General features: G+C 41.4%; 1 protein-coding gene across 2 annotated transcripts in view; it reads left to right on the top strand.

Annotated features, from left to right (window-relative positions):
* Window positions 1-5,494: 5,494 nt before the first annotated feature.
* The window catches only part of LOC124553612 (autophagy-related protein 9A), a 142,363-nt gene continuing 120,700 nt past the window's right edge, over window positions 5,495-27,157 (top strand). The window contains exons 1-2 of one of the 2 annotated variants that reach the window (XM_047127466.1): window positions 5,495-5,647; window positions 22,143-22,314. In XM_047127466.1, the coding sequence (XP_046983422.1) occupies window positions 22,188-22,314 (127 nt within the window). In that variant the 5' untranslated portion in view covers window positions 5,495-5,647; window positions 22,143-22,187. Of the gene's footprint in view, window positions 5,648-5,728; window positions 5,798-22,142; window positions 22,315-27,157 lie in introns of those variants that run through there. The other variant, XM_047127467.1, reaches the window with a different exon arrangement.

Consider the following 27,157-nt stretch of genomic DNA (forward strand, 5'->3'; position numbering starts at 1 on the left):
CTACGAAATGCACATCAGAGGGTATATTACATTGTACCAGTTCTATTCATGTACTGAGCACGGGAAGAACAGTTGTTCAAACGCCTCTGTGCACACTGCCTGCCTACAGGACCGATAAATAGGGGGTTTTAGCGTGTTCGGAGAATTATCATTTACAGCCAGTTCATGAAACTTTGTATACAGACTTTCTTGGGATAGTTTACGTCTGTCTGCAAGGGTCTTCCAGTTGATTTCCTTCAGTATCTCCCTCTCCGGTGTGTCAAACAAACCTGTGACTATTTGATCTGTTTTTCTCTGTACACATTCAATATTTCCTGATAGTACTATTTGGTATGGGTCTGACACAACTGGGTAGAATTCCAGAATGGGTCACACGAGTGATTTGTAAGCAATTTTCTTTGCAGAATGACTTCATTTTCCCAGTGTTCTGCCAATAATCCAAAGACGGATACCCATGACTGAGCCTGTGTGATCATTCCATTTCATATCCCTACAGTGTGTTACACCCAGGTATTTGTAGGAGCTGGTCAATTCCAAGTGAACCTCACAGATATTATAATTGTAGAATGCTACATTTTTCATTATAGATAACTGCAACACCACTAAAAAGTCTGAAGTTACTATTAATATTGTTTGCTAGGTCATTAATATACAATATGAACAGCAAGGGTCCCAACAGTCTTCCCTGAAGCACAACCGAACTGTCATCTGCATTTAACAAAGTCTCTGGATCTAAGATAACATTCTGTGTCCTCTCTACCGAAAGGCCCTCAATCCTGTCACAAATTTCTCTTGATACTCCCTGTATGATCATATTTTTGACAATATCAAACAATGCAAACTCCAGGTAGGAATATTAATAATGTAGGAAAAGATTGCTACTTACTGTAAAGATAACGTGGTACCTTGCGGACAGGCACAATTAAAAGGCGCTTGTGCATAAGCTCGGGCCAGAGCTGCTAGAGGTGGCAGTCGCATGAGTGTCAGGGGTGCTTGCTTGTGTGAATAAATGATGTTTCTCTTTTTCAGACAAATGCTCTGGCCGAAAGCTTATGTATAAGTGTCTTTTAATTGTGCCTCTCTGCGACTTGGAATGTTATTTTTATGGTAAGTAGAGAGCTATTTTTTCCTACACTGTTGTTATTTTTGACAATAAGCACGGATGTTGTGCTGAGTCAAACACTTCTTGAAAATCAAGAAATACTGTATCTACTTAACTGGCTCAGCCCAAATCTTTCATTACATTACGTGAGAAAAGTGCGAGTTGGGTTTCACACAAACTTGTTTTCAGAATCAGTGCCGATTGGCACAGAGGAAATCATTCTGTTCGAGATACCTCATTATGTTTGAGCTCAGAATACGTTCTAAGATTCTACAAGAAATCAATGTGTAGGTTATTGGACAGTAGTTTTTTGGGTCACTTCTACTACCCTTTTTGTAAGGGGTGGGTACCTGTGCTTTCTTCCAACTACTGGACACAGATTTTTGTTTGAGGCATCTACAATATCAAATTGGGGGAAAAAGCAGCACCAGGGTTGCCACAACTTTCCCCGAGAGAAATCCCTTATTTCCACACAAGTTTTAGCATTTTTCCCTGACAAATTGTGACATCTAAAGGGTCAGTTAAGGCGTAACTCGACAAGCTGTCTTCGCGGCTATGGTACAACAAACGGTAGTGCAAGTGAGGAAATATCTGACAAAAACTTGCAAGCAGATGATGTTTCCTGATATGAGCAAAAATATTAAGTACCAACATCAACATCTTTTGCGATGAACTGTTTTTAGATGGACAAAGCAAGCCAGATGGTATATGTTTTTCATTTGGACCACTGATGTTATTTTATTTAAATAAAAGGAAACCCATTTCACAACAAGAATCCAGAGTTCCTTGGAGTCACTAGACAGATTTAAAATACCTTCACTGATTTCTGACATAGCCTCAGAAAAAAAGTAGGCCTCTTGAAAGAAGGGCATATGGTGGGAAAGTACTGTGTAAATCAACACTGTAAGTGACCACAATAAAATGTCAGTACTACCATGTTCATTATTGTCAGCTATTACCCACTGTGCTACATCTATTATTTTACAGTATTTTGTGATTTTTCTTTCAACTGGCTCAGCCGAGTACATAACATACAAACTGTCGGCGACTGACACAATTTTCTTCTTCTCATCATCCATATTTTCCAACATATAAACCACTTTTGAAGTGCCAAAATGTACTAGAACAAATAAAATGTCTATAAAATGCCAGACTGTACAATGCATTGTGGTGAGACAGCCGCAATTCCTGAAATCCATCACCCGTGGCCTCTGGGCTCATGATGAGCACTGCAGCCCTGTGTAGCGGGACTTTGAATTTCGCCCAGATATAAATTATACCGTCGCAGCTGTATGAGCGCTCGACAGCAGAGAAAATATTTATCAGAAAATGAAGGTACAAAAATTGTAACTCTTCTTGTTTTCTACCCGCTATTGTCTCTTGAGAGCAAAAGCGTAACTTCACTTATTCGCTAGTCTCGGTACGATTCAGATGTAAAAACATATTCGTTAGTCTTGGTCTGATTAAGACGTAAAAACTTATTGATGTGCAAACATATTGTATTGTGAAAGCTCATATGAAATCTGGAGGATGGAAGAAGCCGTAAAATACATTGCATTCAATATCAAGATGGTTTTAATTTGTAGACATTAGTAATTCCTGGATGATGAAATTTACTGCAAGATTTGGAGCAGCTACAACTTTTTCAAGCAGAAATGAAGCAGGAGATTGTTGGAGAACAAGACCTGGATGCCGCACGAGCGAAGACATATTACCTCGGTAATGAATGAACTCTTATCTACGCCATTTCCCCCTGTTAATCACATTTTGTTATTCTCTGTTCTCTTTCAAATAATTTTTGTAGTGGAAATTGGTTTGACTTTTGCTCAGAAGGAGCAATAGCTTTTCCGAATCACGAAGACCGATAGCTTTTCTGTAATACGAAGTCCGATTTGCATTTCGTTCTTTCCCTTTTTCACAGTCATTAACGATTTTAAAACCCCTTTTTATTCACCATTTCTTCCCACATTTTCAACCTTTTCTTTTCTTCTCTTTTTCTTTTTTATTAACCACTACACCTGGTCCACGGATAAACCGTGTGAATCCGCTGCTTATGCCACACACAAACAGACCTGGCCTGCTGGGAGATCAGTGAGACTGGATTTGATGGGCAGAGTCTGCATATTAGTGGGAGCCAAATAGCTTCAGATCAGCAGGCACGATCTATTACAGATACCTGCAGAAACGGACTGCAGTTTTGGCCAATTGTGGAAATCTACTCAGTTATTCAACAGCTACACAGACGTGTCGATGAAATGAGACCGCGGTGATCAGTCCGTGCAACAGATAACTCGTTCAAATATTCTGAGAATCAATAATAATGAGTATAGGTAGCAACTCACCATAAACATGATTGCTGAGCCGAAAACAGGCATCTAGAAAAGATAATTACATTCTCACAACTAAATTTTCAGCCCTAACTTTTGTCAGAAAATGGGAGCACGTGCACATTCACACAATCACTCCGACACAACTCGTGCACACATGGCCGCCGTCACCGGGCACTGTTGCCTACAGTCTCTCAGAATCATCCAAACGAACCACTCCTCGTGTCTCCCTGCCTCTTGTCAGCAGCTGCTAGGCTAGTGTCAAGAAGTGGTGGCAGCACTGACTCCAAGGTGAGGGGAGGTGTAGGTTGGGAAGGGGAGAGTAGCAGTAGTAATGAGGGAGTAGGGAACCGGGGCACCTACTCAGCTGTGGCAACTCTCAGCACATATGCATACTCGTAGGGCCTACACAGGTTAGTGTAGCTTCAGAAAAAGGCTGTCAGACAAGTGCAAATTTGACCGCAAACAGTCCTGCAGAAATAAATTCAGATAACTTAATATTTAATGTCTTGCTCAGCTAAATAGAGACCTACATGATTACCATATCAGAAGATGCAGTGATTATTATATACAAAGTGGCTTAAATTAACCAAAATGGATTAAAGATTGGCTGGGTGCATTTTATAAAATAGCTTCCCATTCAGAAAAAATGCACTGAATAGACATACGTATTCAAAAATACATTAAGAAATTACTTACTCTGTCATCTTCTCTGTATAGTCTAAAAGAACACGTGGAAGTCAGACAGTAGAAAGGATCTCCATCAAACAAGAAATTATTACGATATCTGTGTATCCATAAACTGGGAGATATATATAGGCTGGGTGCTTTTTTACTAAAGAAAAGCTGCCAAAGTGTGAAATAGTGACAGTCAGTGAGTTTATTGGTGTAGATTATACAAACACAGCAGCTAAAGTGTATAATTATGATCAGTATACTATAGTATAGTATAAACTTGTGTGGACATCAAAGTGTAATTAATCTTGCTTGTATCTTGTTTAACTTGTGTAGATAAAATCTTGCAACGGTGAACAGATTTAAGTATGATTAATTAAGCATTACCTGTACTATTACATGTTTGTGTAATGTTCTGTGTATAAATATAATGTAAATCATGTATCTTTAGACTACCTCTACACTATGGCTAAATGAACAAATCGAAAAAACATTGGTAAACCCTAAACCTTTTATTTCTGTTCGCCAAATTTGAATTCCTCTTCCTGATTTCTCGTTACTTTCCTGTACTGATTGCTCTATGTACATGTTTAATAAAGTGTGGGATGGGATACAGCTTTGTCTCAATGCCTTCTCAAGTACTGTCATACCCTTCAACCCTTACCTTTGCAGTCTGGTTTCTGTAGAAACAGCAAAAACAACGGTAACCGTTAGTTTACAAATGAGATAATATGTTCTATTTTCAATACAGTTTGAGTGAAGTAGTTGTTACGTTTCATGCGTAGTGTGGACTACATCAAGATATTCTGTGCATTTTGCACCTCATGCAGTAGCGGTATCGCTCATTATACGTTTTTCTGATTTAAGTTGGTAAATAATTATGAACTCTGCACATTACATGAACAAATTCTACAAGCTGCTATTAACGTAGGTGCACCCCCAATGCACAGGGCAGCACTTAATTTCGGTAGTACATTTATAAGATAACAGAGGTAAATACAACAGTTGTTTTCAAACATCTAAAATCCATATTTATCCTAACAATGTTAATTAGTGGGGTTTCGTTCACTTATAATTAGTGACCTTTATATGTTATTACTGTCATCGGGCTCGAAGACTACTTGTGAATCTACCTAATGAACATGAAACAATTTGTTTTCAAAACTCTTCATTTTTATTACATTCGTTTATTGTTTTATATAACCAAACTATTTACGAGAACAGCTGAATTAATTTCTACATAATTCCAACGTGGAACATATCACTACATACGTAGACAATGACAACGTACTTGAGATAGCTACCAATTTTTGCGCATTACTAAAGCAATTCGTTTGGTGCCCCACTTGGCCGCTAGAGGCGCGACAGTCATTCGCACTGACAAAGGAAAAATGCCAGTGGTGCAGTGTGAAGATTTAAGGTATTCGCTTAGTTTTCGTAATGTGGATTTATATGCGAAGAAGACACAAAGAAATTCGATTAACATGTGGCGATAGTACGCCCAGTCTGTAGGCTTAGTGTGAGCTTGGGATCACTCCCCGAGGTGAGTACTGTGTGTTTCGATTTGTTTACTGAGATCAGCTGTCAAGTAGTGTTTTTTGTTGTGTAATGAGTTATATTTAAAGGTCACTGCTGTGCGAAACTGTGAGATGTTCGCATGCGTTTCGTCGTCTGCGCTTTGAGACGGAGAATGGTGAGGTTACATTAGTCACTTAAATAGCTTTGCTTTTTAACTTCCTGAGGTCTTAATACATATGATTGCAAAGTTACGTTGTTTACATCTCGTTTTTTGAAACAGTGTCGAAATTTTGATCTGCACTCTTCGTGAGTGTAATTACGCTTACTGAATATGTGCTGCGATATGTTAATATCTGTGTTCGCTTGTAACTTCATAATTGTAAACAATGTGAGTTATAAAGATCGACGACGAGAATAGGAGGCGTTTGGCGGGTAGTATGAAGTACGCTGTATTGTGTCTTTCAACCAAAATTACAGGAATTCCGCCCTTTTAGTTTTTAATTCATCACCACATTATAAGAAAAGTTACTAGAACTTTGATGTTGCGAGCTGTGTTTCATAGTTTTGAGTTGAAAACCCTACTCGCAGAGAGATTGTTCTATATTCTCAAAATGCAATAAAGTCTCGTGCTTAAATTTCCTTTCAACGATCTTTAAGAATGCCCTGTAATAAGAAAATGAAATTACCAAGTTGTTGTGTAGCTGGACATGTAAGCTAGAGCAGCATCAAATGTTAGACTTATCAAGTTTATATGGATTCCATATTTCAGCATACAGCTTATATATGTAATTCACTGTCGGAGTAGCAGAATGTTCTAAAGTCATATTACTGATGGATCGTCAATTAGCAGTTGACGAGGGAAGTTTTCTGGTGACACCACTGTTTCCTGGAGAGCATTTCATTCACGTTTTAATTTTGAAGAGCCAGTCAAAGCTAGTACATTCTTCGGTATTATTGCAGTTTGTAGTAAGAGCTGTTATAGGCCTGCTATGTAAAACATTTTCGAAACTTTTATTTACAGATGCTTTACACGTTAGTGTGTAACGTGTAAATAGATATGCAGGATGTGAACGACCTAAGATTCCTGTTAGGTGTTCTTAAATAACTGTTATCCGATTCTGAAGATAAGCACCCTGTGTTATTTATGGATTCTGCTGTGTGCATTTCAGTATTCTGTAGATGTGTGTTGTTAATGCGTTCTCCGTGCCCTTACATTTTAGAAGCATGGTGTCTCTGTTCCCTAGAGCTATTTTAACAACTTCTCAAGTTTTACAGTGTGATTTGAACCAAACTTGTACTTCTAATTTTAGTGGTAATCCTCAAAAGCATTTAGGAAAAGAAGCCTACTTTTACACAGAAATCAATGGATTGAAAAGTGGAAATAATGGTTTCATGTTTAGCAGCACAGTTTTCCATTTCATTTCATGATGACAAGATAAAGTACCCTTTTGGTCTTATTTGTACAATTGCTGTTATACAATGCTGTTTAGAAGAGACAGAATTACCACCAAATGTTAGCATGTGAGGGATGCAATTCGGAAATGTTTTATATTTATTAATTATCTTGCACAATTAGGATTTTCGTTAGTAACTGACAATTCAATATGTGCAGTACTTGAGCAGTACAAGAATATTTTGAGCATTGTACATGCTATTGATGTTGTCATAGTTTGTCCAGAGCAAGAGATCCCATAATTATGTAAACACATGTATCATTATTACCTACATATTAATGAAAGTCAATTGCATGCAACAAATGCAATTAACAATACACACTTAAAAAATCTAATTATACAGTACAATACTAGACATACAAAATGATATTAGTAGTCATACCAATTTAAGCAACAGCAGCATTAATAGAAAAGATATCTTTTCTCAAATGTTTTAAATTCATGTATAGTATTATAATAATAATAATGTCATAACGGCTGAGACAGGAAAGAGGAATAATAATAAAACCCGTAGAGGCCCGGGAAAAGGATAGACCTCCGGTATGTTCTGCCAGTCGTAAAAGGCGATGAAAAGAACAAACTGCTAACAGGGCTAACCCCCCCCCCCCCCCCTTTTAGTGTGATTAGTTGGTTCAGGACAGAACTAATGAAGCCTCGGACAAGCGCTGTCACCGTCGGGGATGACGCTTGAACCCTATGCCCGTCCACAATGGTAACGACACTGCTAGCCACATGGAAAATGATTTCGATCCAAATAGAGGTGTTTTGCAGGATATGCTTCCTGCGACCACTCTAGAAGGAAAACAAAGACAGAGGATGAGATGGTCAGATGAAGTTAACAGACACCTCATGTTCTGTTATTACCAAGCAACAAACTTGGGAACCAACACAACTGGATACAGATCACAAGTATACACAATATTTATTACCAGATTCCCAGAATTAAAAATTTTAACAGAACAACGACTAGCTGATCAGATCTGTGTAATAATAAAAAATAACAGGACACCCCAGTCAGAATTAGAAAACATCAAACAACAAGTACAACAAATACTGGAACAAAATAATGTGCAATCAGAAGAAGAAGAAGAAGAAGAAAATACTGTAATGGACTCAAACATCCCAGAGCAAACAAACAAACAAAGAACACCATGCATCAATTAAACAATCAGAGGAAAACAAAATCTTAAGACAGCCACCAGAACAAGCACAAATAGAACACGAAGTGATACACATGTTAGATACAGAAGAAAAATGTCAGCAGACATATGTAGAATTCAAAGACACAAATACAGACATTAGACCATTCTTGCATAGACCACCAAATAACCCACAAGTCGAAACAACAAAAACAACTATCAGCACACTCATACACAACAAAATAAATGAAAATACAACTATGGAAGAGTTAAAACTACTGATTTATATAGAAGCACTTACTACACTAAATATACACACTAGGCAGAGATCGGAACCAACCAACACACAGAAGAAAACCACAAAACCAGCATGGCAACACAGGCTACAGATCAGAATAGAAAAACTGAGAAAAGACATCGGACAGCTAACACAATTTATAAGAAAAGAAATATCATACAAAAAACGAAAACGGTTAGCAATAGAGCAATTAGATGAAAAGAAGCAGAAATTACAAGCATTGGCCAAACGACTTAGAAGATACAAAAAAAGTGAAAATAGAAGGAAACAAAACCAAACATTCAACACAAACCAAAAGAAATTTTATCAGACAATAGATAACACACACATTAAAATAAACAATCCACCAAACATAACAGACATGGAACACTTTTGGAGCAACATGTGGTCAAACCCGGTACAACATAACAGGCATGCACGGTGGATACAAGCAGAAACAGACACATACAAGATGATACCACAAATGCCTGAAGTGATAATTTTGCAACATGAAGTCACCCAAGCAATTAATTCTACTCACAATTGGAAAGCCTCTGGAAAAGATAAAATAGCAAATTTCTGGCTAAAGAAGTTCACCTCAACACATTCACGTCCAACTAAATTATTTAACAATAGAATAGGGAAACATTCCACGTGGGAAAAATATATACAAAAACAAAGATGATGTGACTTACCATACGAAAGCGCTGGCAGGTCGATAGAAACACAAACAGACACATACACACAAAATTCTAGCTTTCGCAACCAGTGGTTGCTTCGTCAGGAAAGAGGGAAGGAGAGGGAAAGACGAAAGGATGTGTGTTTTAAGGGAGAGGGTAAGGAGTCATTCCAATCGCAGGAGCGGAAAGACTTACCTTAGGGGGGAAAAAAGGACAGGTATACACTCGCGCACGCACACACACACACACACATCCATCCGCACATACACGGTGTCTGTGTATGTGCGGATGGATATGTGTGTTTGTGCGAGTGTACAGCTGTCCTTTTTTCCCCCTAAGGTAAGTCTTTCCGCTCCCGGGATTGGAATGACTGCTTATCCTCTCCCTTAAAACACACATCCTTTCGTCTTTCCCTCTCCTTCCCTCTTTCCTGACGAAGCAACCATTGGTTGCGAAAGCTAGAATTTTGTGTGTATGTGTCTGTTTGTGTTTCTATCGACCTGCCAGCGCTTTCGTATGGTAAGTCACATCATCTTTGTTTTTATATAAATTATTTAACAGTTACACTGCAGACCCATACACATTCCCTGATACACTTACACATGGAATAGCTTATCTGAAAACTAAAGATCAAGCAGATACAGCAAACCCAGCTAAATATCGTCCCATAACGTGCCTACCAACAATATGCAAAATATTAACTTCAATCATTACCCAGAAATTAATGACACATACAACACAGAACAAAATTATAAATGAAGAACAAAAAAGCCTGTTGCAAAGGAGCATGAGGCTGTATAGAGCAACTGATAATAGATGCAGAGGTGACGTATCAAGCTAAAACTAAACAAAGGTCGCTACACTACTCATACGTTGATTACCAAAAAGCTTTTGATAGTGTACCCCACTCATGGTTACTGCAAATATTGGAAATATACAAAGCAGATCCTAAATTGATACAGTTCCTAAACATAGTAATGAAAAATTGGAAAACCACACTTAATATCCAAACAAATTCAAATAATATCACATCAAGCCAATACAGATTAAGCGTGGAATATACCAAGGAGACTCATTAAGTCCTTTCTGGTTCTGCCTTGCTCTGAACCCACTATCCAACATGCTAAATAATACAAATTATGGATACGATATTACTGGACCATACCAAAACAAAATCGCACAATTGCTATACATGGATGATCTAAAACTACTGGCAGCAACAAATCAACAACTCAACCAATTACTAAAGATAACAGAAGTATTCAGCAATGATATAAATATGGCTTTTGGAACAGACAAATGTAAGAAAAATAGTATAGTCAAGGGAAAACGCACTAAACAAGAAGATTACATATTGGATAACCACAGTGACTGTATAGAAGCGATGGGAAAAACAGATGCCTATAAATATCTAGGATACAGACAAAAAATAGGAATAGATTATACAAATATTAAAGAAGAACTAAAAGAAAAATATAGGCAATGACTAACAAAAGTACTGAAAACAGAATTGACAGCAAGAAACAAGACAAAAGCTATAAATACTTATGCCACACCAATATTGACCTGCTCATTTGGAGTAGTGAAATGGAGTAACACAGACCTAGAAACACTCAACACACTTACACGATCACAATGCCACAAATATAGAATAAATCACATACATTCAGCAACAGAAAGATTCACATTAAGCACAAAGGAAGGAGGAAGGGGAATTATCGATATAAAAAACCTACATTATGGACAGGTAGACAATTTAAGAAAATTCTTTATAGAACGTAAATACATCAGCTGCACCACTGCAATTTCATAACCACTTCTACAACCCATTAGATCACATAACATCAACAGATATGAAGAAAGTAAATTGGAAAAAGAAAACACTACATGGCAAGCACCCGTATCATGTAACACAGCCACACATCGATCAAGACGCATCCAACACATGGCTAAGAAAAGGCAATATATACAGAGAGACAGAAGGATTCGTGATTGCAATACAGGATCAAACAATAAACACCAGATATTACAGCAAGCACATTATTAAAGATCCCAATACCACAACAGATAAATGCAGACTTTGCAAACAATAAATAGAAACAGTAGATCACATACCAAGCGTTGTACAATACTAGCAAATACAGAATACCCCAGACGACGTGACAATGTAGCAAAAATAATACATCAACAACTTGCCATACAACATAAACTAATAAAACAACACGTTCCCACATACAAGTATGCGCCACAAAATATACTGGAGAATGACGAATACAAATTATACTGGAACACAACCATTATAACAGATAAAACACAACTACGTAACAAACCTGACATCATACTCACCAATAAAAAGAAGAAATTAACACAACTAATCGAAATATCCATACCCAATACAACAAATATACAGAAGAAAATGGGAGAAAAAATTGAAAAATACGTCCAACTGGCTGAGGAAGTCAAGGACATGTGGCATCAGGATAAAGTTGACATTATACCAATTACACTATCAACTACAGGAGTCATACCACACACTATCCACCAGTACATCAATGCAATACAGCTACATCCAAACTTATATATACAACTACAGAAATCTGTAATTATTGGTACATGTTCAATTACCCGAAAGTTCCTAAATGCAATGTAACATATTCCGAACAGTTAAAAGGAAGTCGCGCTTGATCAAGGTCTGCGTCACTTTCCATTTTTAACCAGACATAACATCTGAGAAAGGAAAGACATAATAATAGTAATAATAATAATAATAATAATAATAATAATAATAATAATAATCTACACATATATTTTTTTGTGTGGCTCAGTTGCATAGTTCAAGTCTGTCAATTGCGCCTACTTCAGTAACTTGTTTGTCTCTGAGTATAGAGCATTGTTCAATACGAGTTTTCTGCTTTGACCAGTTGTATAGGAAATATGTGACAAACACCGTATATGATGTGACGACAATAATGTGACAATATTGGTGGTTATTTTCAAGTGTGTGAAGCTACAGATCAGTCTGTAAACACAGCCAGGTTTTGTTTAGTGTCACATGCATTGGCTTCACCAACTCTCATCCAAATTGTTACCGTCCAACCTGACCCATATGTTGGGCTAAGCTACAGATTAATTTGCCGCTATAATCAGTTCTTTTTCTTTCACATTTGTTGGCTTTGCCAACTAACAACAAAACTGTGAATATAAGCACCAAAAGGTGATGTGACACCAGCCATTAACATTGTGTCACTGGCCAATGCTCATGACTCGTATCGGAAACATTCCTCTTGTTCCGTCTAATCTACACCAGTTATTCAAGCACAGACAGGAGACCTACAGTTTAATGTTGAATCTGAAATGTGTCATTCCTGGTGAATTGTCACATCATTGAGAAGTGAAAGCTTGGGTACAGATAGACTGAAAAAATTCTGTGGGTTTTGATACTGTTACCGTTTGGTTTCCATACATGCGCTTTACCACCAGATCACCAGGCCTGACTAAAATGCTTTTTGCTTAATCTTTCTTTAGCCAGTGTTCCAGAAGACTTTGTGACACACAGCATGCTTGAATTTGTTGCATATTACGTAATTGTGTCCATACATACATATTACTGTATTATGTCTTTTTAAGTTTTGTAACTGGGGTGTCAGTAATCAGCCTGTGATCTGAATCGTAGTTGTGTATAGACTGTTGCTGTGTGTTCTTCTACAGCTTTACTTGGGCTACTCACTTTGGTGTTCTGAAAGTTGTTGTTGTTGCAGTGTCGGTGGTTGTCATCAGTGCTAAGACTGATTTGATTTAGCTCTCGTGAAACTCTATCCTGTGCAAGCCACTTCATCCCCGAATAACTACTGCAATTTAAATCAGTATGAATCTGCATACTGGATTTTTACTGCCCACATTTCCTTCCAATAATAAATTGGTGTTCCCTTGATGTCTCTGAAGGTAACAGGAATGAAATACAGGGGCAAACAGTTATCCACGACTTGTACAGAACCCTGACTGCAGTTGAAAGATTCCCATGACAAGAAATAGAAGCAGTGGTTCATTAGGGAGAAAGACAGGTTTGATGCTTATCCTCCATGTTATTCAACCTGTAGATTGAACAAGTAATAGAGGAAACCAAGGAAAAATTTCAAGAGAGATAAGCATTAGGAAGTCTCTTCTGAGAGTACGAGGTGCATTCAAGTTCTAAGGCTTCTGATTTTTTTTGTAATTAACTACTCACCTGAAATCAATGAAACTGGCGTTACTTCTCGACGTAATCATCCTGCAGACGTACACATTTTTCACAACGCTGACGCCATGATTCCATGGCAGCGGCAAAGGCTTCTTTAGGAGTCTGTTTTGACCACTGGAAAATCGCTGAGGCAATAGCAGCACGGCTGGTGAATGTGCGGCCACGGAGAGTGTCTTTTGTTGTTGGAAAAAGCCAAAAGTCACTCGGAGCCAGGTCAGGTGAGTAGGGATCATGAGGAATCACTTCAAAGTTGTTATCACGAAGAAACTATTGCGTAGTGTTAGCTCGATGTGCAGGTGCGTTGTCTTGGTGAAACAGCACACGCGCGGCCCTTCCCGGACGTTTTTGTTGCAGTGCAGGAAGGAATTTGTTCTTCAAAACATTTTCGTAGGATGCACCTGTTACCGTAGTGCCCTTTGGAACGCAGTGGGTAAGGATTACGCCCTTGCTGTCCCAGAACATGGACACCGTCATTTTTTCAGCACTGGCGGTTACCCTAAATTTTTTTGGTGGCGGTGAATCTGTGTGCTTCCATTGAGCTGACTGGCGCTTTGTTTCTGGATTGAAAAATGGCATCCACGTCCCATCCATTGTCACAACCGACGAAAAGAAAGTCCCATTCGTGCTGTCGTTGCGCGCCAACATTGCTTGGCAACGTGCCACACGGGCAGCCGTGTGGTCGTCCGTCAGCATTCGTGGCACCCACCTGGATGACACTTTTCACATTTTCAGGTCGTCATGCAGGATTGTGTGCACAGAACACACAGAAATGCCAACTCCGGAGGCAATCTATTCAACAGTCATTCGGCGATCCCCGAAAACAATTCTCTCCGCTTTCTCGATCGTGTCGTGAGACCGGCTTGTGCGAGCCCGAGGTTGTTTCGGTTTGTTGTCACACAATGTTGTGCCTTCATTAAACTGTCGCACCCACGAACGCACTTTCGGCACATCCATAACTCCATCACCACATGTCTCCTTCAACTGTCGATGAATTTCAATTGGTTTCACACCACGCAAATTCAGAAAACGAATGATTGCACGCTGTTCAAGTAAGGAAAAGTCACCATTTTAAGTATTTAAAACAGTTCTCATTCTCGCCGCTGGCAGTAAAATTCCATCTGCCGTACGGTGCTGCCATCTCTGGGACGTATTGACAATGAACGCGGCCTCATTTTAAAACAATGCGCATGTTTCTATCTCTTTCCAGTCTGGAGGAAAAAAATTGGAGGCCTTAGAACTTGAATGCACCTCGTATTTATCTGCCGTGTAGCCTTGCTTGAAAGTGAACTGTGAAGGACAAATAGTACACAGAAGAAGAGAATAGGAGCTTTTGAAATGTGGTGCTACAGAAGAATGCTGAATATTAGATGGGTAGATCACATAATTAATTAGGTGTGAATAGAATTGGCGACAATAGAAATTTGCAGCACAACTTGACTAAAAGAAGGGATTGGATGATAGGACTCACTCTGGGACATCAAGGCATCACCGGTTTAGTGTTGGAGGGAAGTGTGCAGGGATAAAAATTGTAGAGGGAGGCCGGGAGATGAATACAATAAGCAGGTTCAAGAAACCGTATGTTGCAGTAGGTATTCAGAGATGGAAAGGCTTACACATAATAGACTTGTGTGGATATCTGCATCGGATCACTCTTTGAACTAAGACCACAATGGCAACAAGATGTCAGTTTTGAATCAACTTGAATGCCAAAAAGTTTAGTTGAGCTATCACCACAGTCATTTTTGCATCGACAAGGGAGAGTATTTACAGTCTTACAGTGATGAATTTGCAATTCAGTTACTCCAGTCAATATATCAGACACTTCGGGGAGTTCTAGACCTCTCTGGTTTAGCACCTCTGTCTCTTCCAGTAGTAATAAAGAGTATGGGCTTACAGGCCACAGTGTTGGGCAGGTCAATAGAAATGAAGGAAAGCAAAGGGGTGTAGGATACAAAATCAGTATTCTGAGTAAATGACCTTCAAAGTTGGTATCAAATTTAAAATTCTCCGTTCATTTGTGACATTGCCTACAATAAGTGTCATGTTGTGTTGTGGTCTTCAGCCCAGAGACTGGTTTGATGCAGCTCTCCATGCTACTCTATCCTGAGCAAGCTTCTTCATCTCCCAGTACCTACTGCAACCTTACATCCTTCTGAATCTGTTTAGTGTATTCATCTCTTGGTCCCCCTCTATGATTTTTACCCTCCACGCTGCCCTCCAATACTAAATTGTTGATCCCTTGATGCCTTGGAACATGTCCTACCAACTGACCTCTTCTTCTAGTCAAGTTGTGCCACAAATTTCTCTTCTCCCCAATTGATGGTCTGCAGCTAGTCTGTCTGCATGCTAGACACATTGGACCTACACTTGGAGTTACAGTCTAGGGTGTGATTTGGCACGTTGCCTTGGCCTGCTCGATCGCCAGACGTGTCTCCAATCGAGCACATACTGGATATCGTCGGAAGACGACTCCGGCATCATCCACAGACTGAATTAACCGTCCCTATGTTGACTGACCGAGTGTAACATGCACGGTATTCTATCCCACTAATTAATACGCAGCATTTGTTTGACACGTTTGCATGCTTGCATTCAACATTCTTCAGTTACATTGGTTATTCACGTACAAACATTTTGCGTTTGCAGTGACATACTTCGCGTTTACGCTAATCTGTGATCTTGCAATGTTGATCATTTAAATATGTTATGTAGACAGATGTACTGAAATTTCCTTGCTCTACATTAATTTTTTTGGTGTTGCAATTTCTTTTCTGTCAGTGTATAATATAGCCTATTTTGTTGCTGCTTCGATTGTGTGCACATCTTGTTCAAAATTGTATCTACATCCGTGCTTTGCAAACCACTGTGAAATGCACAGCAGAGGTTACTTCTCTCTGTACTGTTATTAGAGCTCCTTCCCATTCCAGTCACATACGGAGTGCAGGAAGAAAGATTGATTAAGCACTTCTGTGCACGCTGCAATCGGCCAGGTCTCATCTTCGTGACCCCTACAGGACTGAAATGTAGACAGTGGTGGATCACAGAAATTACTGCGAATGGTTTATTATAAAGTGAAAAACAGTGTGCTTGTGGGAGGCAGTTTGCACCGTGTGCGTAAACATTCCAAATTCTTCAGCAATATTAGACAGTGGGCTAATTTCCCCCAAATTGAGCTCGCAAAAGTAAATAATAAATAGTGATGTAAGTGGCAGGTACTCTGTCCGATCCTGCGTGACGAGTACTTGTTCAAAAAACAGTAACACGTAATGGACAATCGGCCACTAGATGTTACGAGGTGCAGTTTGAACAGTGGTGGGGAGCACCGCGTGCTCTGTACAGTGACAGAAGCGGCGGAACGGGTCAGTCAGGAGAGCTCGGTGCCTTCAGTTGTGGTCCGGTCGGCAGATGCCACACGAGTAACAGATCCGTCAGAGATATTTCGACACCTCTGAAGCTGCCACAGTTGACTGTCGGTGATGCGATCGTGAAGTTGAAATTTGAAGAAATGGCTGCCGCGAATCGGAGACAGGCCAGACTTCGCGTATCGACCGGTGGGGACGGTAGAGTGATGCCGAAGGCAGTCGTAAAACATCGCACGAAATCTGTAGGAGAAATCACTCGAAGTGCTAGCGGCAGTTCAGCTCACACAATGACTGTGTCTAGAGAGTTAAGAAGAGTGGGCTGCACGGGTTGAGCAGCTGCTCGTAAGCCACGCATTTCTGTAATCGACACTAAGCGGCATTCGAAACAGAGTAAAGAGTGATGCCACTGGACAGGGGGTGGCTGGAAATGAATGATACAGGTGACGAATGGTCCTATACCCTGTGACAGTCCGACGGAGGGTTCAGGTTTCACAAACACTTGGATGACGTATCTGCCATCACGTGTAATGCCGACAGTGAAGTGCGGAGCAGGTGGTGTTACAGTGCAGAAATGTTTTTCGTGGTTAGTGTGGTCCCCTTATTTCACTTAACAAAATGTTAAATGCACAAGAATTTGAACCATTTTACACCGCCGTGTAATGTGGACAGTAGGGGAGCAGTTCGGGATGACGATCGGCGCGGCAGTGTAGCCTGTCGTATAGCGGCATCTGTGAGGGTGTGGTTTGTGGGTGGCGGCATTCCCGAAATGGACTGGCCCACCCCGAGTGCCAACTGCACCCTGTGTGGCACCTCTGGGACGAATTGGAACATCGACTTCGGTTTGTATCCTGGCGTTCGACTTCACTACCTTTTCTAGTCTCGGCTCTCGGAGAATGGGCTGCCGTTCCTTCGCAGGCACTGGGGTACCGCACTGAAAGTGTCCCCGGCAGAGTTAAACTTGTCACGAAGACAGGAGGTGACACGCCCTGTATTAAAGTCAACTAGTAAGTGTCCAGATACTTTTGACCGAGTGGTGTAAGTACATTTTTTCGCACAAAAATATCTGTCGGGTCATCACCGTCAGTGACTCGACAGCCTCGTGTGAGACTTGGCTTTCCACGAATTTCTCATTCTTTCATGTTTTAGTCCTCAACTCCTCTGTTTCTGAATTCCAGTTTTCCTTATGTCCTTTCTGACACCTTCCTCACAAGTTAACTTTTGTTTTCCACCTCACATTTGTAATCAGTGAGAAGTTCCATTTGGAAAAGCTGGTGCACAGTAGGTGCCCAAGCATCTTTTAGAGAAACAGAAGAATGAGTGTTTGCCCCATCGGTCTATCGGGATATGCAGAGTGAGGAACAGATTTTGTCACTCGTATTGTGGCACGTGGTGGAACTTGGTGCCACCACTTTGATGCCGCTTACAAAGGACGAGCACAGATTGACGGCATCCCTCATCCCCGAAGGCCGGAAAAGTGACGCTCAATTTCTTTTTTGACAGAGTAGGAGAACTACTCGTCGACCGGCTACCGCAGGGTGCGACAGTTAATGCCGAGCAGTATTGCGATACGTCGCCGAGGCACGAGTGGTACGTCGAGAAAGACTGCAGCAGCCAGCTCTCGTAACGCGTAGTGCTTCTCCGGGACAGCATTTGACCACACGTCATCAAAAAGATCCTCGAGGTCTTTCAAAAGTATTGACGAGCAGTCCTCGAATGTCCTCTTTACGGCCCCAGCATCTCCCCGTGTGACTCGCAGATTTTTGGTCTCCTAAAATTATCTCTGAAAGGTTAGAGGTTAACTTGTGACAAGGAAGTGCACGGCACTGCAGAAACCTGGATCTGTCCACAGCCCAGGAGTTTCTTCACTGGAGCTATCCTCTCTGTCTTGTGTGCCAGCATCAGTGTGTCAATGTCAGTTGCAATTATGTAAAGCTGTACAGTTCCGCATTAACTGTAGTTGTAATAGTGTTACGTATAACTGTAGCCTCGTTTTCATTTGGACATACCTTATAATTTCAGCTATGTATTAATCTAAATCATCAAATTTTAGTGTGACTGTGAAGATATTCTTCAATTGAGTAGGAGTTTCCCCTTTGGAAGATCTTTACTTCAGATTTAAACTACACCTCATTATCTAAATGATGTTAAATGGGGTTTGGTAAGTTGTTGAATAATGTGTATGCACATGTCTGAATCCTTTGTGTATTAATGTTTACACTTTGAGGTCTCGCTAAGGTCGGTTTAGGTCCTAGTGTTATTGTCGTGCTATTAGCCATTTTTTGTGAAAGGAGAAATATTGGTAACGACATAAGTACATCAGTGAGTTTGTACAATTACACCATTATCATCTGCATATGCCAGCACCAGAACGGCTTTGTATAGTATTCTTACTCAATGTCTCGTCCACCTATCACGCAGACAACTGTTTTGTTGTGTAATCCCAAACCCGTTTCACCACCTGTGCTGTCATCAGAGGTATTCTTTATTGAGTTCTGTAAAATGTTAACATGTTTCAACTAATAATTATTCTAACAAAATTAAGCTTAAACGTGTTTCTGCCTATTGTTGTCATTACGTTAATTTTCTCTAGACTATTGGTTTATGCAGAACCCTGTGTGCATTACTGTATACTGGTAACTTGTCATCTGCAATTAAATGGTGTTGCTGTGAGTTTTGCTGATTAACAAATGACTTTATATGAAAATGTAGTTTTGTTGCACAAAACTGTTTTGCTACTGTGTTTTGTTATTGCTTACAGCTAGTTTCGAAATACCTGTTTTTGTCTGTTGTTGAAATTCACGCAGCCCAGATAGCTACCCTTGTTATAGTTGTGCTTGTGGGATGGGGAAATGCACTGGCCCCAGATCGAATCAGATCAGCTTGGCAGATTAACGAGGAGGGTCAGTGTGCCGGCATGCTTGGAAGTGGTTTTTAGGCGGTTTTCCACATTCCATTAGGTGAGTGCTGGGCTGGTACCCGAGTCGCGCCTCAGTTATAGGATTTGCAGACATTAAGAAAAATTTCGCTTTTGTTCACCTGTTGATTAATACTACACACAGGCAGTTGCGGTACACATCCTTTAAATTAACGATGCCAAATTCATTAATAACAATGCTGAACCTTGTTGCAATGTGGGACAACGATACAAGAAAAAGAAGAGAGATCTACTGTTGAAATGTATACAAAAAAGTGACAGATGTTTTGCGGAATCCCAGTTGTGAGCACTCAGGCGTGGCCATGTCATCCCCACCCCTCCACCCCCCGCTCCCCTTTCCCTAGTTCCCAAGGAAAGGAAGAAACATAGTGTAGTCAGGTGCTTTTCTTTCGAGAAAATGATTTAAAAATTGGTGTTATGTAGGTTTTTAACAGGGCGGAACAGCAACTATTTTATTGCAACTCACATGTTGTCATTCGTCCTCCTAGATATTATAGATATTTAAAAATACTCCGTGTCCCCCCCCCCCCCCCCTGTCGACCTTGGCCAGTCCTCCTACAAACAGGTGACCTTGCTCTTGAGTAACAGTCTTTCACAATTTTTGTCTCTGTGGATTTCAACAACAGATCAGAACAGATATTTCGAAACTAACTGCAGTGAATCACAAGATATGGGCTCTAAATATTTTTGTGCAGTAAAATTACGTTTATAGGTAAAGTGAGCTGACAACTTTCCATTCAAACTCAGAGCTATATCATTTTATTCCAGATGACAAGTTATGAATATACAGTAATGTGTGAAGTATCCTGCATAACCCAATAATGTAGTGAAAATTAAGGTAATAACAACAACAGACAAAATCTGTGTTCAAGCCTAATTTTGTTAGAATAGTGACACTATGTGATCAAAAGTATCCAGACACCTGGCTGAAAATGATTTACAAGTTTGTGGCGCCCACCGTCGGTAATTCTGGAATTCGGTATGGTGTTAGCCCATCCTTAGCCTTGATGTCTGCTTCTACTCTTGCAAGCATACCTTCAATCAGGTGCTGGAAGTTTTCTTGCGGAATGGCAGCCCATTCTTCATTGAGTGCTGCACTGAGGATAAATATCGATATTGGTCAGCAAGGCCTGGCACGAAGCCGGTGTTCCAAAACATACCAAAGGTGTAACACAAGATTTAGGTCAGGATTCTGTGCAGGCCAGTCCATTACAGGGATGTTATTGTCGTGTAACCGCTCCGCCACAGGTCGTGCATTATGAAACGCTGCTCGATCGTGTTGAAAGATGCAATCGCCATCTCCGATTTTCTCTTCAACCGTGGGAAACAAGAAGGTGCTTAAAACATCAATGAAGGCCTGTGCTGTGAGAGTGCCACACGAAACAAGGGGTGCAAGTCCCCTCCTTGAGAAACATGACCACACCATAACACCACCACCTCAGACTTTTGCTGTTGGTACTACGCACGCTGGCAGATGACATTCACCGGGCATTCGCCAGACCCACAACCCGCCATCGAATCGCCACATTGTGTACCCTGATTTGTCATCCCACACAGTGTTTTACCACTGTTCAATCATCTAATTTTTATGCTCCTTACATCAAGTGATGTGTTGTTTGCCATTTACCGGCATGATGTGTGGATTTTGAGCAGCCGCTCGACAATGAAATCCAAGTTTTCTCACCTCCCACCTAACTATCATAGTAATTACAGTGGATCCTGATGCAGTTTGGAATTCCTGTGTGATGGTCTGGGTAGATGTCTGCCCATTACACGTTACGACCTTCTTCAACTGTCGGTGAGCTCCGACAGTCAACAGATGAGGTTGGCCTATACGCTTCTGTGCTGTATGCATCCCTTCACGTTTACACTTCGCTATCACTTCGGAAACAGTGGACCTAGGGATGTTTAAGAGTGTGGAAGTATGGCGTACAGACGTACGACACAAGTGACACCCAATCACCTGACCACGTTCGAAGTCCACGAGTTCCGTGGAGCCCCCCATTCTGCTCTCTCACGATGTCTAATGACTACTGAGGTCGCTGATATGGAGTACCTGGCAGTAGGTGGCAGCAGAATGCACCTAATATGAAAAATGTGTGTTTTTTGGTGGTGTCTGGATACTTTTGATCACATAGTGTATTATTTATAACATGCTCACATTTTTGCAGAACTGAATAAAGGCTAACCAATGATGACAGTACAGAGATGGCGAAACTTGTTTGAGTTTATATAAAAAGATTGTATGCATAATGGCAGACCTGAAAGCCAGTGATTTTTGTCTGCAAACACAGCTACTACAAAAAAACCTAAACTGAATGACAAATGATTTGTACAAGTTTGTCCCCCTCATAATGATAATTTCATCATATTCTGTGTCCAGATTGTAGTGTTAGCAAAAAAAAATGCACAGATAATGGACATTACTGTTTCCAGGGGAAGCCTCGCAGTCCGTGAAGCGGAGACAGGCCGACCGTCAGGATGACGGCCACTCTGGAGGCGAGCTACCAGCCGCTGCAGCCCTTCGGGGCTGACCCGGCGGACACCGGTGACGAGACGCCCCAGGAGAGCGGAGTCATGATCCACGTCGTGCCCGAGAGTGGCCGCGGTGAGTGTGTGCGCGCAGCGAGTCGGGTCGAGTCTGTACCGTTGCGGGGTTGGAGTGAAGGTAGAGGGGTAAAGGAAAAGAATTGCGATGTCTGGGTAATGGGAAGAGTTTTGAAAAGTCACCCAAAACCCTGGGTCAGGGGAGACTTGGCAGATCCAGTCCGGTAAGTCTCCTGTGTCCCAGGGTTTTGGGTGACTTTTCAAAACACTTCTCATTTCCTAGACCTCACCAGTCCTTTACGTTTGCCCCTTGTCCTTTCTCTTCAGCCCTTCTGGCAGAAGAAGGAGCCACTGGCTCCAAAAGCTTGCAGATTTAAATGCCCTTATATGTATGTTCTCTTGCTGCCACTTGGCGAGTAGATTTTTTTTATCTATCCAGTTACAATGGAATATTTTAAAGAACAAACTGTACTTCTAAATCAACTGTAAAAGCAATCAGTAGTTACAAATTTGTAAATTATTTATTTTTCATCAAATAATGTGAAAGTACATGGAGAGGACAAAGTTACGTATAACTGGTACAGTCATATCTCATATTACTGAGATGATTTAGTAGCATGAATTTGGAAAAGAGATAATGTATAAAATGTTAAAGACTTGCCCTAAAATTAGTGCCAGGGGTATACGTCACATTAAAAATGAACGCCGGCATAGAAGATACTAGAAATGAAGAATAAGCAAATGTCATCTGTGTGATGAAAAAGCAGAGTGACACGTGTGCATGAATTAAAATAAAAATAGAATTAACTTAGGTAAAGCAAAAAGGCACTCATAGCAATAGAGAATATGACTATGTGCACATAAAGACACACTTCAAAAAAAGTTTTGCATCACCTCGGTTCCAGAACCTGTGCAGAAAATTGGAATAGAGATCAACATAAACATCATTTCTGCCCATTTTATTGCTCATGAAAACTACACATTGCATGTTATACCACCATACAATTAGACCTTCAGAGGTTGTGGTTCAGATTGCTGTACACACCGGTACCTCTAATACCCAGTAGCACGTGCTCTTGCATTGATGCATGCCTGTATTTGTTGTGGTATACCATTCACAAGTATATCATGGCACTTTTGGTCCAGATTGTTTCACTCCGCCGGCCGGGTTGGCAGAGCGGTTCTAGGCGCTACAGTCTGGAGCCGCGCGACCTCTATGGTCGCAGGTTCGAATCCTGCCTCGGGCATGGATGTGTGTGTGATGTCCTTAGGTTAGTTAGGTTTAAGTCGTTCTGAGTTCTAGTGGACTGATGACCTCAGATGTTAAGTCCCATAGTGCTCAGAGCCATTTAAACCATTTTGTCCCACTCCACAATGGTGATTAAGCGTAGATCTCTCACAGTGGATGGTGGGTCACGTCATCAATAAACAGCCCTTTTCAATCTATCCCGGGCAGGTTTGATAGGGCTCAGGTCTGGAAAACATGCTGGGCACTCTAGTCAAGTGATGTCCTTATCCTGAAGGAAGCCATTCACAAGATGTACACAATGAGGCCGCAAATTGTCGTCCATCAAGACGAATGCCTCATCAATATGCTGCAGATATTGCTGCACTATCTGTCGGAGGGTGGCATTCGTGTATCATACAGCTGTTACGGTGCCTTCCGTGACATCCAGTGGTGTACGTCGGCCCCACATAATGCTACCCCAAAACAGCGGGGAACCTCCACCTTGCTGCACTCGCTGGGCAGTGTGTCTAAGGCGTTCAGCCTGTCCGGTTTGCCTCCAAACACGTCTCTGACGATTGTCTGATTGAGGGCATATGCGACACTAGTCAGTGAAGAGAACGTGATGCCAATCCTGAGTGGTCCATTCGGCATGTTGTCGGGCCCATCTGTACCACGTTGCACAGTGTCGTGGTTGCAAAGATGGACCTTGCCACAGACGTCGCGAGTGAAGATGCGCATCATGCAGCCTATTGCACACAGTTTGGGTCGTAACATGGCGTCCTGCGGCTGCACGAAAAGCGTTATTCAACATGGTGGCGTTGCTGTCAGGGTTCCTCCAGCCGTAATCCGTAGGTAGCGGTCATCCACTGCAGTAGTAGCCTTCGGGCGGCCTGAGCAAGGCATGTCATTGACAGTTCCTGTCTCTCTGTATCTCCTCAATGCGTGAACAACATCGCCCTGGTTCACTCAGAGATGCCTGGACACTTCCCTTGTTGAGAGCCCTTCCTGGCACAAAGTAACAATGCAGATGCGATCAATGTGGATCGCGATATTGACCGTCTAGGCACGGTTGAACTACAGACAACACAAGCCGTGTACCTCCTACCTGGTGGAAAGACTGGAGCTGATCAGCTGTCGAAACCCTCTGTCTAATAGGCACTGCTCATGCATGGTTATTCACATCTTTGGGTGGGTTTAGTGACATCTCTGAACAGTCAAAGGGACTGTGTCTGTGATACAATATCCGCAGTCAACGTCTGTCTCCAGGAGTTCTGGGAACTGGGGTGATGCAAAACTTTTTTTCATGCATGTGTATGCAGCCCCTCATGCAGGGCAGTGGTGCAGATCTATCACACACACACACACACACACACACACACACACGTACATAATTTTGTCCTCCCAGTGTACTTTCCCAACTATTTGCTGAAGGCCTAATTGTAATTGTTTGCACATTATGCATGCATCAACGATGTCTGGGATAGCTTTGAATCCTATACATAACCAGTTGAAGCATGCATGGCAGTTTCAACTTGTGTTTTTTTCACTCATTATGACTTCTTGCAGTACAGCAGAATGAGAGGTATATCATGTTTTTGTTATAACTTCCGTCATTTGTTTTTGTTCTCTTAATGTGGTAGTTAATAATGTAATTTGTTTTACTCCCATTGTAGATTATGAAGATGGGTATTGTGTAGCCAAAACTTGTAACTCTATTCAAGAAATTTTGTGCTCGAGAAAGTGAAGTAAAAATTATAAATATTTTATAGTCTTGTACAAATAACAATTAAAAATCACAAAATTCACTACTGTGTGTAAAAGTAGATTATAAAACGTACTTTATCGTATATCGCGGAGGCAGAAAAATCGACAGTGGTGCAGCCTAAATTTTGTATCACTACAGCTGTCAAAGCTCTTTTTTCCCCCCACCTTCGTGTGGATATACCTGTCACCTCTGTTGCTCCTTTTCCTCTTGAACACCATTTCCTACGGTTTGTTGACATTTAGCAAAATCATCTCCTATGTACAGGAGTCGGACAAAAATACGGAAATTCAGCAAGAAGTGTGTGCTCGAACATCGGTGCGTATACCGGCTGAGGCTACGGGCCGTGGTGTCGTATTTGACCGCAAATGACACCTCCACAATGTCTGCAATACACTGAAAGAGTCAGTGAGAACAGTATTATGTGTAGCTGCTAGTGCATTACATTGGAGTTCAGTTCATTTGGACACGGGCAAATTGTCGGTGCCATTATGGTGGGTGCCTCTGTAACCGAGATAACTGAAGTGAAACTTCCTGGCAGATTAAAACTGTGTGCCCGTCCAAGTCTCGAACTCGGGACCTTTGCCTTTCGCGGGCAAGTGCTCTACCAACTGAGCTGCCGAAGCACGACTCGCGTCCGGTCCTCACAGCTTCACTTCTGCCAGTATCTCGTCTCCTACCTTCCAAACTTTACAGAAGCTCTCCTACGAACCTTGCAGAACTAGCACCCTGAAAGAAAGGATATTGCGGAGACATGGCTTAGCCACAGCGTGGGGAATGTTTGCAGAATGAGAAGGCCGCAAAAGGCATAGGTCCCGAGTTCGAGTCTCGGTCGGGCACACAGTTTCAATCTGCCAGGAAGTTTCATATGAGCGCTCACTCTGCTGCAGAGTGAAAATCTCATTCGAGGTAACTGAAGTGTTTGCCATTTTGAGAGACACCTTATCAAAGACCCCTACTGTGTACAGGGAAAGCGAAAAAATATTGTCCGCCAAGTCATGACGCGGACAAAAATGTGTGTCGAACAATCGTGACAGGTGGTTGTCGAAGCACATTCTGACGAAAATTAAGAGGATGGAAGCTGCAAAAGTCATTGCAGAACTGAATGTTGCACTCGTAAACCCTATTGGCACCGAAGCGACACGAGCGGAGCTCTGTAAGCAGGCAATAGTAGGGCAGGCTGGAATGGCAAAACTGCACGTCAGTGTGATGTGAATGCCCCGTAGCGAGAAAACGTGGTGCCCAAGTCGTAAAATTGTGGAGCAGTGGAAGAAAGTAATTCTTGGAGAGTGACGGGGGACCAATGATGATTTGGGTAGCTGTACTGTGGTATTCCACGGCCCCCACGGTTATTCTGCCAGGTCGTATTACTATTGTGGATTATGACAGTTTTGAGTGGTGAGGTCCGTCTCAGCGTACTGTGTTTGTTTCCCAGTGGTGGTGCCGTGTTCGGAGATGATAGAGCCACTGTTAGCACAACTCGCATCTTTGGAGACCGGTTTTGTGAGCGCGAGGACTAATTGTCGCGTGTCCCCTGGCCATTACAGTTGCCAGGTATCGGATATTCTACCGCATCTTCCTTTGTCTTCGGCATTGTTGTTGTTGCCGTGAGGCACCGTTATACCGAGTGGAAAGGCGCGTCGATCTTAAGAGCGTGAGATACGGTGACCTTAAGTCATTGACAACACACAGCGGTCATGGTAGCACCTGATTCCAGAGTAGCTGCAGTAGTTTAGGATCTACGAACTACCCCCTCTTGACCAGGTCCCCAAAACTTAACTCGTAACGAGATCCCTTCGAAGCAAATTGTCATTTAGATCGTCTATAAAAGCTTCGTACAATGATAAGAAACGTTACAGTTTATGGAATAATAATAGATATGACCACACTGTCTTATTTCTTCTATTTTATTTA

Source organism: Schistocerca americana, chromosome 11 (assembly GCF_021461395.2).
Source record: "Schistocerca americana isolate TAMUIC-IGC-003095 chromosome 11, iqSchAmer2.1, whole genome shotgun sequence".
Lineage (NCBI taxonomy): Eukaryota > Metazoa > Arthropoda > Insecta > Orthoptera > Acrididae > Schistocerca > Schistocerca americana.